Source organism: Trachinotus anak, unplaced genomic scaffold (genome assembly GCF_046630095.1).
Source record: "Trachinotus anak isolate AG129_WGS33_773 ecotype Australia unplaced genomic scaffold, CSIRO_AGI_Tana_v1 ptg000002l, whole genome shotgun sequence".
Taxonomy (NCBI): domain Eukaryota; kingdom Metazoa; phylum Chordata; class Actinopteri; order Carangiformes; family Carangidae; genus Trachinotus; species Trachinotus anak.
In genome coordinates, this window is record NW_027273853.1 from 19486766 (window position 1) to 19501192 (window position 14427).

Below are 14427 nucleotides of genomic sequence, written 5' to 3' on the forward strand. Positions count from 1 at the left end.
TTCGGGAAACGTTGTGACACATAAAGTTTTTAATGGACCAAAGAGACGAGAATTAAGACGATTTTACACACGAGATTTGAGCGGAACGCGAGATTTCCATTTTTGGTATCCAGGGAGACGAAGGCAGCGTTCGGAGAGGACGGTGGTGTGTTTCCTCTGGTGATGTTTGTGTTTAGCAGCGAGTATTTGACACGATGGACCTGCCGGACTCTGTCAGAAAACGCTTAGAGGACTTCTCTCGGAATGTGTTATTCGACCAGAGTCGGACTGAGCCTCTCTCAAAGGACAATGACACGTTTTTGCCACACGGTGAGCTCAACTCAATGAGCAGCTAACGCTATGGACGAATTAGCTTTGATGTTAATGTAGCTTACTAGCGACAGGAGCGGTTGTACGGGGCTCTGTTTGTCTCAAACGTGGTTTTACAGTAGCTGTTGCTGAAATCCGGGGATTTCTATGTTGTTGTTCTTTGTGGTTTTCAGATAAGCGGGTTTTGTCAAGTCTCCACCTCCAGATGTCTCTGTACTTTAACATGTGGTTCTTCCCCTTGTGGTGGATCAGTGAAATTGTAATGCTTCACCTCAAGGTAACGCAGAGAGAGGAAGTGATATAGGGGGGTAATGTGAAATACTGCTACTGTCTAATTTTCAAAATAAAAAAATCGGACAGTGTGAAAACATGAACATCAGGGTCCCTATCACTGTAATTAGGGAAATCATAAAGGAAGGAAATAATTAAAATTCACTAACTGCAATAAAAAGTAATAATAAAAAAGATTTGGCTCTCAACAGACATTTCTCTTTGTCAGACAACGGTCTGACCATCTCGGCTGATCCTAAGATAAAAGTTAGTTCAGGTAAAAGTTCACTATGTGTATTTCTGTTTGAACAACATATTATTTTACCATCCTTAAAAATAGGTTTAATTGGGGTGTAACACTTAAATCCAAACCTCAATAGAAGCTGTGATATTTATGATATTAAAGTAAGCAACAAGTGATTAAGTGATACCTGATGGGCTGATGCAGGTGTTTATTTTTACTGGCATTATTGTTATTGGATTAGAGCTAGAACATTAATTAAAATTCAGTTATTATAACTGCATTGTTGTGATTTCTTCCAGTATCCTGCCTTGCCAGACTACTACAAGTTCATCCTTGTGACTGTTCTCATCGTGATGACTCTGATCGAGGCCATTAGACTTTATCTTGGTTATGCTGGGAACCTGCAAGAAAAGGTGGTGCATCACGCATAAAGATATAGTTGATGTAGAAACACAACGCACACAAAACAAGAGCACATTAATTCCAGTGAGTTCAAGGCAGAGATTGTAATCTATGTCATGCTTGTGTTTATGGAAGGTCCCAGAATTGGCTGGATTTTGGCTCCTGAGCATCCTGCTTCAGTTTCCACTGATCCTGTTTCAGCTCTTAAATGAAGCCATTCTCATACAGCCCCTGGAGAGAGGTGTTCACATAGTTCTCGCTATATTCATATTAACACAGGTATGTTTACATTCCTCTTAAAAATTGTCTGGTGTAGTTCTAGCATATATAATCAAAGCAATGCATGTACTTAAATTTAGGTAAGCTATATGATACATGTTTTCAAGCTTTCATTATTTGGTGATTATTGCTGATTTAATCTAAATGTTTGTCTTTTCTCTGTTCCTGAATGATCAAGGCCCTCTCTGGTTTTGTGGCGCTCCGGGACATGGTTAGACACACAGAAACCCAATTTCATCTCAGACAGTTTGACTGAATTCTGACACTCAGACTTACCTGCAACATCTGGATATACCAGGACATATCCTTACCTAACACCACCCAGACTCAGAGGCCAACAACACTTTTTATATTTAGCATAGTGCATGATATTTGCTGTCCACAACTGATTATTAAGGAGAAAAACGTTTGACCGTATTTATTTTTGTATTTTATTCACATATTTCACGGGATTGGACTGTTTTTATAGAGTTGGAATAAATCAAATCTATATAATACATTGCCTGTCTATTATTTATTAGGCAGCTTATGTACTGCATCATTGACTTTGTGGTTGTGTACTTTGAAAAGTTTTATCATCAGTAAATCTTGTCCTTACCAGTATCAAGACTACGCAGAAAACATATTTGGATTGTAATTAAAATTATGCAAAGGTTCATTTTTATACAGTTAATATCAATTTCATCAAAATTTGAAGAGGGCATGTAATTAAACATCAAACAAGCCACTGGATAGTCACTATTACTTGGGGTGCCCTTCTCTCCCTTTGTCCATACAACACAAGTTTGATTCGTGCCATGAGATCTGTATAACAAAGGAAGTGAGTAGTGTTATCCCAGCATAACTGTTGTCAACACACCTGTTGATATTCTACCAAAAATGATATTCTGCTTCACTCATGAGTGGAGGTTCACATCACTGGCCAGAGAACAGAGAGAATAACAATCAATCTGTAGTTCCCAGATTATAAATATTATGCCCTACAGTGGGGCAGACTGTGATGGTCTTGGGACATTTGCCTCTTGTGGATCCATACTTATTTGGCTTTGTCTTCCAGAGTGATGGTGCCTGATGCCCTTTGCCTGAAGCCTACTGAGGGTGTCACTCTGTGGATGTGGTAGTTCCACTGACATGAAAGCTGAAGGCTTTGACACGGGGGGTAAAACACCCACATGCCTTTTGTCTTCCAAAGTCTCTTTGCATAGTCTGAGGAAATTGAAAAAGAATAGAGAGCTCAGGCCTTTGAAAGACCATGAAATGCTTAATGCTTGTCTTATCATCACTGCACAAAGATTGTCTTGTTATCATAAATGATTAACATAAGGCCTTATGTCCCAAACATTGAACTGCAATGGCAAACTGAGCATTTATCAGAGAGAGAATGACAAAGAGAGAGTGCTCAAGAGGAATAAAAATCACATTACCTTTTTCCTCCTTGGTCTGTGGCCCTTGGCACAGGCACAAATAAATTGCTGTGTTTTTCAGTTTCTCTCAGGGGCATATCAGGGGTGAGATCTCTCTGGTTCTGCTCACCAAGTGGTATACATCTCAACAAGGACAAACCCACTAAATACATGATCAAGTAAAGAAGAGGTGAAGTTAGTGGTACATTTGAAAAACACATTCTCATAATATATGTGAATATTGAAGAACAACCTTCTAAGGGAACATCTTTATGTTCCAAATTCTGCCGTTTGTCTCTGTAAATATACCGGCCCAACTTGTCATTGGTTAAACTTGACAGCAGCCGCTTTGTTGGAATAATGTCTGGAACCATCTTGAAACACATGGATGACCTGCCACAGACATAACATTCTGTGAATCTGACCATACCTCAGCATCTACTGTCTATATAATAAGAATACAGTTTCACTGAAAGGTTTACCTGTGGGGCGTTATGAGGGAAGGTGGTTGTCCTGAAAAAGGGAGACAAGAGCTACAATTTGAGGCAGGTTTGAATTGACTGAGAGAAGATGAAACTTTAATTCAGTTCTATTTGGAGCTGTACTGTATGCAGACAAACCTCGGCAGACTTTATAGGAGACAAAGGGTTGTCGGGGGTAGGGATGCTGTTGGTGGATCGGATGTATGAGATTCGGTGAAGGTGGAATAAGAGCACTCAGGTGCAGCAGCTGAGATGAGCATCTCCACTGTCCTGTATCCATCCCTAGGTCATCTGTGAAAACAAGCCAAACACATTGTTCACTGGTACACAAGACCTTTCCACATGCAGTGATAGATGAAAAAATCATAGCTTTCACTGCAGGGGAATATACATATTGGACAATGAAATACTTAAAATATAAATAATAAGACAAAAGGCAACATGATTAACCTTACAAAATATGGTACTAAATTAATAGTAGTGGTGAATCAGAAACTGAGGATAAGAGGCCAGTTTTTAAAGAGGCTGAGCCTCCAACAATGTTACCTGTGCGAGGTGACACAGCTTTGTATGTTCTGAGATGTGGACATGCTTTTGCCCTGCGATGCAGGCATGCAGCCCTCATGTTTTCCACAGAGTTGTCCTAAAGAACAGAAATATTCCATGGAAAGGATCCCAGAATCAAAGTCAAATTGCAGATTGTGTTCCATTTCTTGAAGCATTACAAAAGTTTCTTGTTGTATCAATTAAAAATCTGTTGAGTATGTGAACATATGTTTATGGCTGACCAATGATATGTCAGTATCTGTAACCTATCAATTTGGTGGGCACAAGGTGATTTTATGAAGGTCATCTTTACCTTGACAGGCTCACATCCCTGCCACAGTGTCACCTGACTGACCTCCCCAGGGTGAGTGGTGGAAGGAGGGATTGTAGCCTTTTTTATCAGACCATTTACCTTTACAAAGAAAGAAATATTAATAGGAACATCTCAGGAAATCTCACTTCTTTATCTGACTGGCTTTGTTTCCTAAACCTATCCACACTCTCTGCTTCATACCTGCCATTTTCTCCTGTGCCTTCCAACAGGCCTCTCTGGGATGCTCTCCTTAACTGTGTTCTCATGTGGCAGGCTGGACTCCTGCAAAGATCATTCACTCATTAGTCTTCTTCAAAGCATACAATACACTTATCAGTTACATTTATTTACATTTATCAGACAACAGTGTACATTGATTAAGGGACCATTTAGTATCGTACAATATTTTTGATGCTGCTTTGCAGGACCTTTGGCTCTGTGTTCTTCACTCTATCTGGTCGCAGCCTGTTCCTTTCTTTATGACTCCTTAAGCGTTTCTTTTTCTTCTTCACTGGCGTTTGCTGTGGAGGAGAGTATGTGGTAAACTGGTACAAGAGAAGACTTGACTCAAAACTGATTTTCGCAAAGGATTCCATCCAGATGTATATTACCTTCTGATGAAAACTGCAGACCATCTAGCAATGGGATCACACCAGCTGCAACGCCCGTCATTACTACTATTACAACATTATCATATGAGTACTCAGTACTCATGGGTTGGACCACACCCATCTTTAAACTTGGCCTCAACTACACATCTGTAAATTTTCGTGACTGTATCTTGCACAGTTGTGACGCTATCATGGTGACATAACCTCCTACATAAACACCTACACAAGTCCTCAAAACCACCCCTGTCTGTGGTAGTTCCCTCTGCAGTAGGTGTTTCCAGGACAACATTTTGCCATGATGACACATACAGACTCACAAGGTGAAAACAATACCAGCCCCACTGTTGAGGCTGGTACTAAGGCATTAATGTGTTAATCAGCATACCTCTGGATGGAGACTTTGTTGCTGGTTCAGTAAATGAACTGGGAGTCCGTCTGAATCTGAACTATTTGAACCACTGGTGCTGTGGAAGCAAAAATATTCACATTCAAGCTGAAAGAGAGCATATTTTATACCTATCCCATGTTGCCCAAGTATAAAATGTGAAAATGATGATAAATTACTGTATCACCTGGTTTCCAGGTCAGACACAGAGAAGTTACAGTCAGTGCCCAAGTCTTTGCCCAGCCTCTCTCTCACCTCCTTTCTCAACATAGCTGCCAGTTCTGTGAGACAGTAAGTCATCTGAAATAAAAAACACAGAGGGAACATAAAAAACAGCTGCACATAAACCCGATGCTCACTTTTAAATATCAGTCACAAAATTCAACTTTTAAAAACTAGTATCCCGGTATATTTTGGTGCTCTGGTGATTGAGGGAATCTACATTTCTCTAAAAGACAAGGCTTTATCGCTCACCTTTGATGGATCAGGGTCACAGTAGTCCAACAGGGTGTCACAAAAATAAAACCCCAGGGACTTAAGGTCTCGGGTAGTAAAATGAGTTCCTCTCCTGTCACCTAAAATTAAACATGATAGATCATTATAGAAGAAACATGCAAGCATGGATACATAAACACACATTCAGAAAATCTAAACTTACTCAGGGTGGAGCCTCCAAAGGTGGCCTCCATAGTATAGCTGTTCTTGATGCCAAGTCTCCACATGGCGATTCGTCCTGTTCCCTCTTTGCTCTTCTGCACCCTGAATTTACAGCTCTTGAAGGAGAACTAAGGAAGAAAGCGTAATTTAGGTGTTATAGCTGAATGTTAAGTAGGCACAAATGAACACTCAGGAAATTCTAACAAATTAACTAAATGTCTGAGAGTCACATAAAGTAACTCAGACTAAAAAAAGAAAGAAAGAGTTTTCAAATACACTGACTTTACCTTGTTACTGGCGTTCTTGCTCATCATTAGTGGAAAGACTCTCTCGTGAAGCTTCAGAGAAGCGTCACCTCGGTTGTTACAACCGTACATGAAGACATTGTTTTTGCGGTTGTGACCATGAAAGTCACAGTAAAGAACTACATCCGTCTCAGCCGTCAGCCTGGGGAAAATATAACACAACAGAGCAAAAGAATTTAGATCAAAATAGATTCACGTTTGTCAAATTTCCAAACAGACAAAATGTAGGAGAGAATTATAGAGCATACAAATACAGTATGTGCCATGTTTGGGATGCTAAATTGTAAGTTTAGTTCTGCAAGACAGTTACCAGAGGAAAAGGTTAAAGGTTCCACCAAACTACACTCAGTAGAACTTTGTATGTGACTTCAAAGACCCAGTTCAATTAGCAGTGTGGAAAATTTGTTGCACCCCTGCCTGTCTTCTTAATCTGTCCTTTCTGTTTTTACTGATGAACTACAAGATAAAAGCTGATACTGTATGTCAAAGAAAAGACGTGATGGCATCATTCTAATTTAATGACACTATCTTGCAAGTATCCATCCACTCATTTTCTAACGTGCTTTTCCTGTTGAGAATAGTAGCATTCTACCAGTATGATATAGAAAATATAAAAAAAAGAGATATTCAAAAATTCCATTAGATATGGTATTAAGCGCCTTTAGTAGTCAGCACTTCCAGCCATGAAGTACAGTCTGGGAGTAAATGCAAGATAAATAATGCAATCTGCGTTCATTGCAAGAAATTATTCAATGTGTTGTATTTTATTTGTTGTTATAGTCCAGTTTCACTAAACCCCTAGTGAAACAACACAAACTGGTTGTTCAGTAACACAATGTAGAAGAGCTGTTAATTTTCTGATTTTATGCAAGTTTAAAATTAATGAATAAAAGAGCCTTCGTAGCATTTGACTTGTATAGTCCCACTGGACAAATATACACATGAACATATATACATAAATTACATAAATGTAGAAAAAAAGAAAGAAAAGAAGACTTCTGAAAACACTAAAAATAAAAGTAATTTAATATGAAACTACTCAACAGTGCATGTGTCCTTACCTTTCCACCAAGTTTCTGGTGTGCCACACACTGGGAAAGGAATCTTTGAGCAAAGTATTATAATTTCTGTTGAGGTCCCTGCCTGCCAGAGAGCAACGGTAATTCCCTACCACCACACCATCGGGGTTCAGCATTGGCACCACCTGCAGCAAAATAGAAAAAACTGTTTAATAGCAGTTTATCCCTTATGTGGTGTTCGGGTCTGTGGGACCCGTTTTCATTTTTTATTAAAAGAAAAATGATACAATTAATATATTTTTCAAACTCAGAATCACTGGCCTTGGCTCGTTTTCTGTGAAGAACATATATCAGAATACATTTTTAATGACCACACACCGTACACCCCCCCTACACATTTCTATTACATATAAGATGTCTGAGTCCACTGGACCCGGGGCTAATAGAAGTGTGGAAATTGAGGTTCTGTGTACCTACACTCTGCCCTCCTCCTGTCTGGGCCTGCTGTTAGTGTGTGTGTGTGTGTGTGTGTGTGTGTGTGTGTGTGTGTGTGTGTGTGTGTGTGTGTGCGAGAGAGAGAGTGACAGAGAGAGAGAGAAAGAGTGACTGTAAATGTGAGTTTTGTGATTCTGCACCTGCGGTTCCCACACAAGGTTGCAACATTGTTGCAAAATTCAAGCATCAACACTGTCTGCTCTCGTTTTCCTGCACATTCGACCCTCTGTCTTGCGGGAATCTTTATTTTCTCACACTCTATTTGCTACAAATTGGAGGCGGGACACTATAAATATAGCTTTGCCAGTGTGGTTTCTTATCACAACCGATCAAGATGGCCAAAAGGTGCTCTGCGCAGAGGGCCCTGGAATTGATTTTGGAAGAGAGAGAAGTTTTTGATGATGATGTAGAGGGAGAGGATTCAGAAGAAGAGGTTTCAGAATTTGAGGATCACATTTCTGAAAATTCAGAGTCTGACAGTGACTCTGAAGAAGATGATGAGATTGAGCATCAGCCAGTTCCAAAACGAAGACGAGCCACAGGACCAGGCTGTCAGCAGCCAGCCACAGGACCAGGCCGTCAGCAGCCAGCCCCAGGACCAAGCCGTCAGCAGCCAGCCACAGGACCAAGCCTTCAGCAGCCAGCCCCAGGACCAAGTCGTCAGCAGCCAGCCACAGGACCAGGCCGTCAGCAGCCAGCCACAGGACCAGGCCGTCAGCAGCCAGCCCAAGGACCAAGCCGTCAGCAGCCAGCCCCAGGACCAGAACAAGACAGTCAGCATGGAGCAAGTGAGGAAATATGGATGTCAAAAAATTTTGAAATTGAATGGTCTTCTCGCCCAAGAAAAGAGCCACCCCGCAAGGCTGCCAATGTGATAAGGATGCAACCGGGGCCAACACGGATGGCAGTTACTCACACACAGGACATCAAGTCTTCTTTTGAGCTTTTCATCCCAGATTCCATCCAGAAAATTATTCTTGACTGCACTAATTTAGAAGGAAGACGTGTTTTTGGAGAGAGGTGGAAGGAAATGGACCAAACCCATTTACATGCCTACTTCGGGGTTCTTATCCTTGCTGGAGTTTTCAGGTCCAAAGGAGAATCCGCAGAATCCCTGTGGGATGCAGAAACTGGCAGAGAAATTTTCCGTGCAACAATGTCTCTGGAGAAATTTCACATAATTTCCAGGATTATCCGCTTTGACAACCAAGATGACAGACCAGCTCGACGGCAGAGAGACAAACTAGCTGCCATCAGGACAGTGTGGGACAAGTGGGTGCGCCGCCTCCCCCTGCTGTACAACCCTGGGCCAAATGTCACCATTGATGAACAGCTAATGCCATTTAGGGGCCGCTGCCCCTTTCGGCAGTATATACCATCTAAACCTGCAAAGTATGGTATAAAGATCTGGGCTGCCTGTGATGCCACTTCCTCATATGCTTGGAACTTACAAGTCTACACAGGGAAACCTGATGGAGGAGCCCCCGAGAAAAACCAAGGAATGAGAGTTGTTCTGGACATGTCTCAGGGACTCAGTGGACACAACATCACATGCGGCAATTTTTTTACCTCGCACAAGCTGGGACAGGAGCTCCTAAAGAGGAAGCTGACCATGGTGGGAACAATACGGAAAAACAAGTCAGAGCTCCCACCTCAACTGCTGACTTCAAAGAACAGGCCTGTCAAGTCTTCCAAGTTTGCGTACACGGCTGACACGTCCCTGGTATCCTATGTGCCAATGAAAGGCAAGAATGTGGTACTCATGAGTACACTGCACGGGGATGGAAGAATCTGTGACCAGGAACATCACAAACCAGAGATCATCATGGATTATAATGCCACAAAAGGAGGGGTAGATAACATGGACAAGCTGGTGACGGCCTACAGCTGCAAACGGAGGACTCTACGCTGGCCACTGGTGATATTCTTTGACATGCTGGACATCTCAGCATACAATGCCTTTGTCATTTGGATGGCACTGAACCCAGAGTGGAACAGAGGGAAGCTCCAGAAGAGACGCCTCTTTCTCGAGGATCTGGGAAAGGCATTGGTGAGACCACAAATCGAGGAAAGACAACATGTCCCCAGAACCCCAGCCTCTGCAGCCATCGTGAGGAGGATTCAGGAGGAGAATGCTGGTGCCCTATCCACCCAACCTACAGAACCACAATCTGCAGAGCCTGAAGTAAGTGTGTGATGCTGTTGCAGTACATGTCTGGCACTCATGTCTTGTGAGAGAGAGAGGTGTTAGTAAAATTCCTGATCTTTTCATTATTCTAGGTTGTGAACACCAGCAACAAGAAGAAGCGGTGCGAAGTGTGCGGACCCAAGATGGACAGAAAAACACAATATACATGCATCAAGTGCAAAAAGTATATCTGCAACACACACACAGTAAAACTCTGCCCCTCGTGTTGTATAGACTAGTGGCTAAAGGCCATGTGTTCAATGCGGCTGATGTGTTGTCTTGACTGATATGTTTACTCTATGTGTTCATGTGTTCAGCTTGTGTTGTGCAAAGAAATAAAAGTCAGTAGTTTTGAAAAACCTTGCTTCACTTGTAAATTTGTTTCCACTCATATCTTGATTTTAATCTTTAATCTTTATTACGTTTTAAATAAGTTATAAATGTGATCTAACAAAGGTAAGGGGCAAATATTAACCATATATACTGTTTATACTGCTTGTAATTGGGATGAAGTAAACATCTGTTGAGTATTTTAACATAAAAATGTTTGATTGTGAGGCATTAAAAACCACAAAATGCAACAGGTCCACCAGACCCACAAACACTGGCTGAGTAACAACAATAAGAACACCACACAAGGGACATAGCATTACAAAACATTGTTATTATGTCTATTCACCATCTACTTTATAAATCACTATTCAGACATATTAAAAATTGGAATGTATTGTAGTAATGATCATGATAATAATACAGATGAGAGACTTTGAGCTTGTGGTCCCTCACCTTAAAAACAAAAGTGTCCCTGATTAGCTGAGCATCTTCCGAGTCCCCGAGCAGGAAGTCCAACAACCCCTCCATCATCCAGGACCCATTGGTTTCTCCTGGGTGCACTCGGGCCGTCACCACCACAGCCTTCTTAGTCCTGCCCTCCACCCTGCCAACCCCCTGAGAAGTTATTGTCACCACATACACAGCATTCCCAGCGAGGCTGTGGCACAGCACTCGTAATTTACAGTATGATGCAACTGCTGGGTTGGAAGAAATACGCTTAAGGTAGCGCTGCAGGTGTGAATAGGTGTAGGGGTAGCAATGGGCCAGGTAGCAGGTGTCTGAGTCATAAGGGAACTGGAGGGTCCAGGTGAGTGAGTACAGAGTGATGGTGTCGCTGTTGTTGTCCTTTGTATTCTAAATAGAGACAGAGACAATGGGTTTCAAGAGAGTTCCTGCTTCTACAATTGTAATTTCCATTTTATAAAGTCATCCTGCTCTGGTGTGTTTTTGTAATCCTGCCAACCTGAGGGACTGAAGTTTGTGCATGTTTTAATTGAATTACTACAGATCTCATACTTAATTTTACTGCCAACCATTTATCAAAGGACACTCTAAGTTAAAGGCTTAATACCTCAGCAGAGGAGGTTATATTTTCACCTGGGTCTGTTTGTCTGTTTGTTGGTTTGTTAATTTGTTAGCAGGATTACGCAAAAAGTACTGAACCATATTGCACCAAACCCGGCCCATGCATCTGGGAGGGTACATGGGCCAGGGAGGACCCCAGTAAACTTTGGTGCAGATCCAATTAAAGGGGCAGATCCACACATTTTTATCACTTTACTTATGTAAAATTGCACGAAAGGGCTTGACAATGTACGATATGGAATTGTGTGCAAAAGATGTTTAAAAAGTAAAGATGATGATAAAAATGTTTTAAAATATGTTTTAAAAAATGAAAATATTTAAATAAGATGTTTCAAAGTAAAAAGGTTTTACAATATGTTGACACCGGTCACTTTCCCACACCTTTGCATAAAGCATTTTCAGGAACACTTTTTTTATTACTAGAAGGGTCACTTAATTTTAACTTCAGTTATTTCTTTCCCCTTGTTCCCTTGCTTATGAGTAGAAGGACTCTCTTCTTTTGCTTAATACATTTTACACAAACATCTACACTACCATGCAGTGAAAACACAACTTTGTGACAAGCCATAAAGATAAAACACTGGAATTGAGTAGTAAATTACAGCGTACTGGCTAAAGCCAGTCAAAATTCCACTTTTGACTTTTCCAGCTCATGTCAGAAAGTTCACCTACCTGATTGCAGTTACGATAGTATCTGATATTGGAGCCAGCGCGTTGCCATCCAACACCTTTCTCCTTGGCAGCCCTCTCAGAGTAGAGGAGTGGTCTCATACCCAGAGAATACAGGCTGCTGCACTTCATCAAGTTGATGATAGTGAAGCGGTAGGTCACTCCAGCCTTAGTGTTCCTGACCCTGAAGTAGAACCACTGCGTGTGCTTTCTGGTGTACATGTCTGTTTGCAAGGTGAGCTCATAATCATAGACGCCGCTGGGTAACAGGGAGGAAACATGGGTGGGAACAGGGAGAGAGAGTAACTTCACCTAGAATCACAGGGATGAAAACAGAATGGTTGAAATGCTGCAGTAAGAGACTCACACTTGCACAGCTTTCTGAAGGTTTCCACTCTCAAAGCGTGACTCAAACTCGAGAGTGAAGTCTGTCTGATTAATTTCATAAGATGTGGCATTCTTAATGGGCCCTCTGCTCCCTCCAACACGAGAGCAGGTGAAATAGGGGCGCTTAGTGGCTTAAAAGAGTGACAACAATGGGAAAAGAGTGAATATTGCAAAGACAGAATAGATTTGTGATGTTTTCAGACAGCATAGGCAGAGTGTAACATGTTTATCTAGAAAATTACTACGATTGTGAATATCTGGAGTAACACTTATGTATGGGGATGGTGATATGAAAATCAATCATCAAATCAATATGAAATCCACATTTTGAGGTTACCATGGTCAATGCAGTATACCACTTTCCCTCGCTCCTCTCCAACTGGCATCGGTGTCCTCTCATGTCCCGTGGCCTGATAAAAAGGCTCTGGCTCTGGGGGGTCCCACTCTACAACACACACTCTCTCACTGTCATTACATATTAACATTGACGTTGACTTTTTTTTACTTAAGATTGAACATTTTTTGCTGGAGGCATCACCTCACAAATCACCCATGTTTGGGCTGATTAGCATCATTAACAAGGCTTTGTGGATATCTGCAACACACCTGGTAACATAAAAGGTTTAAATACATTTGAAAATTACCTATGTGATGAATAATGTCGTTGATAACCTCACACTCTATGGGCCAACGGGGGCGGGAGATGGATGGAAAGTTGACCAAGTCCAGCGGTGCCCTGAGGCTCAAAATTGGTCTCCCACCATCATAATCTATGCGCAGTTGCCTGGTCCGCAAGGTCTGGCTTAGGTTTATGGACACTGCAGGAGGGACATGAATCACACCTTTAATAACTGTTCTTTCATGCCCCTATTCTTCTGGTGGTACACTATGGCTATGCATTTTTCATCAGGCCTGCCTGACGGCCTCACCTAGACCGAACAGGATAAAAAGGGATTATGCTGCACCTGATTGCTTTAATTATCTCATTCGCAAAATAGCTCTTTTTTAATATATAATGATCTAGAATTAGGGGTGAGATCCCACATCCCACATCCCACAACAACAGTTGCAACATGCAATCTATATACTTAGGTTGATCAAATGCAGCCTATGTAAAAAAAAAAAAAAATGGCTTACACTGCCTCCTCCCTGCTAATTCCTTCCCCTCCTCATCAGTGTTGGAGTCATTGGTGTCCGATTTGTCCAGCTGGAAGGTATTCCACCAATTCCTGATAGCAGAGGAAGCCTTGGTTGATGTTTTCTCTACCTGATTGGGAAATATTAAGTCAACACTGTTGTATCCTTATTACAAAACTAAATCAGAGGTGTATTGGCTTGATACCTGTATCAGGATAAGACAGAGATGGATTATGTTATTATCGCCATGAACCAATATGGACTTGTGAAGGAAATTCCAAATCTGATCTTGCATGTAATATAGTCTAACAGATATACAGGTATAAAACCTTCATAGGGGGACGTTTTTATATCAGTACATCGCATACAATATGGTCTGAAATGATATTCTAAGTGATTTCACATGAGCCAGGTTTAACCAGACTCACATGAGGGGTACTCAGGGATGAATCTCTCACAGGCATCTTCAGAGGTCTTTCTGCGAAAAGGGGACATGCAAGAAAGTCGTGTTTCCTTTTGCCACTCAGTACAGCATTTTATACCTGCAACTACACAACAGCTCACACAGTAGCACAATGTCCGCATTCATTATGTCCGTTAACATTAGCATTAGCTTCATCTACTGCTACCACGCTGTTCCCAACTTGTGCAACGATGTTTTTTGTTGTTTTAAAAAAAAAAACTAATGTTTGACAGCCACTCACCTCGCTTACATTTCAAATGCACCGTCGTACGTTTAAAGCTTTTGTATATAAATAAAAGACAGAAAACCAAACTTCGGCTACGAGCAATCTTTCTCGCAGGAGCCGATGTTACTAAGCAACAGGTTGTACTAACAACACCACGGTTGCCTTGGAGATGCCCTACTGCGGAAGCAAAGTCAAATATCACGATTTGACGTCAAAAT

At 41.5% G+C, this 14427-nt stretch overlaps 3 protein-coding genes across 8 annotated transcripts; 2 read left to right on the forward strand and 1 right to left on the reverse strand.

The window, feature by feature from the left end:
• The first annotated feature begins 50 nt into the window (after positions 1 to 50).
• On the forward strand, positions 51 to 2001 carry tmem17 (transmembrane protein 17). Its single transcript, XM_071504368.1, has 5 exons — positions 51 to 309; positions 483 to 586; positions 1123 to 1236; positions 1361 to 1504; positions 1683 to 2001. Exons 1-5 carry the CDS (start codon positions 195 to 197, stop codon positions 1758 to 1760), a joined length of 555 nt encoding a protein of 184 aa, XP_071360469.1. The 5' UTR covers positions 51 to 194; the 3' UTR covers positions 1761 to 2001.
• On the reverse strand, positions 600 to 14410 carry agbl2 (AGBL carboxypeptidase 2). Of its 6 annotated transcripts, XM_071504038.1 has the most exons (24): positions 14225 to 14410; positions 13949 to 13998; positions 13521 to 13650; positions 13028 to 13201; positions 12721 to 12828; positions 12364 to 12514; positions 12000 to 12255; positions 10695 to 11096; positions 7268 to 7410; positions 6189 to 6348; positions 5903 to 6029; positions 5719 to 5819; positions 5432 to 5544; positions 5245 to 5323; positions 4650 to 4769; positions 4450 to 4530; positions 4249 to 4347; positions 3936 to 4032; positions 3528 to 3680; positions 3390 to 3420; positions 3161 to 3300; positions 2929 to 3070; positions 2541 to 2710; positions 600 to 1224 (listed from the first exon to the last, which is right to left on the reverse strand). In XM_071504038.1, exons 2-24 carry the CDS (start codon positions 13982 to 13984, stop codon positions 1196 to 1198), a joined length of 3042 nt encoding a protein of 1013 aa, XP_071360139.1. In that variant the 5' UTR covers positions 13985 to 13998; positions 14225 to 14410; the 3' UTR covers positions 600 to 1195. The 6 variants fall into 6 exon arrangements, 5 of the variants coding, with proteins under 5 accessions (XP_071360139.1, XP_071360154.1, XP_071360146.1 ...); XM_071504030.1 differs by lacking the exon at positions 600 to 1224 and having other exon boundaries at positions 1918 to 2710; positions 4677 to 4769; positions 14225 to 14408; XM_071504022.1 differs by lacking the exon at positions 600 to 1224 and having other exon boundaries at positions 1918 to 2710; positions 14225 to 14408.
• LOC139636236 (piggyBac transposable element-derived protein 4-like) lies at positions 7417 to 10552 on the forward strand. Its single transcript, XM_071504101.1, has 2 exons — positions 7417 to 9905; positions 10001 to 10552. The coding sequence occupies exons 1-2, from the start codon at positions 8055 to 8057 to the stop codon at positions 10145 to 10147; spliced, it is 1998 nt and encodes a 665-aa protein (XP_071360202.1). The 5' UTR covers positions 7417 to 8054; the 3' UTR covers positions 10148 to 10552.
• Positions 14411 to 14427: the final 17 nt, after the last annotated feature.

Bases quoted from the DNA above. Each gene is read 5' to 3' on its own strand.
- tmem17 (XM_071504368.1), top strand. From the start codon at position 195: ATGGACCTGCCGGACTCTGTCAGAAAACGCTTAGAGGACTTCTCTCGG. The intron at 310-482 runs GTGAGCTCAACT...TGTGGTTTTCAG, and splicing joins TGACACGTTTTTGCCACACG to ATAAGCGGGTTTTGTCAAGT. The intron at 587-1,122 runs GTAACGCAGAGA...GATTTCTTCCAG, and splicing joins TTGTAATGCTTCACCTCAAG to TATCCTGCCTTGCCAGACTA.
- LOC139636236 (XM_071504101.1), top strand. From the start codon at position 8,055: ATGGCCAAAAGGTGCTCTGCGCAGAGGGCCCTGGAATTGATTTTGGAA. The intron at 9,906-10,000 runs GTAAGTGTGTGA...TCATTATTCTAG, and splicing joins CACAATCTGCAGAGCCTGAA to GTTGTGAACACCAGCAACAA.
- agbl2 (XM_071504022.1), bottom strand. From the start codon at position 13,984: ATGCCTGTGAGAGATTCATCCCTGAGTACCCCTCAT. The intron at 4,033-4,248 runs GTAAAGATGACC...TCTGTTCTTTAG, and splicing joins AGGGATGTGAGCCTGTCAAG to GACAACTCTGTGGAAAACAT. The intron at 3,421-3,527 runs GTTTGTCTGCAT...TCCCTTTTTCAG, and splicing joins CTCCTATAAAGTCTGCCGAG to GACAACCACCTTCCCTCATA.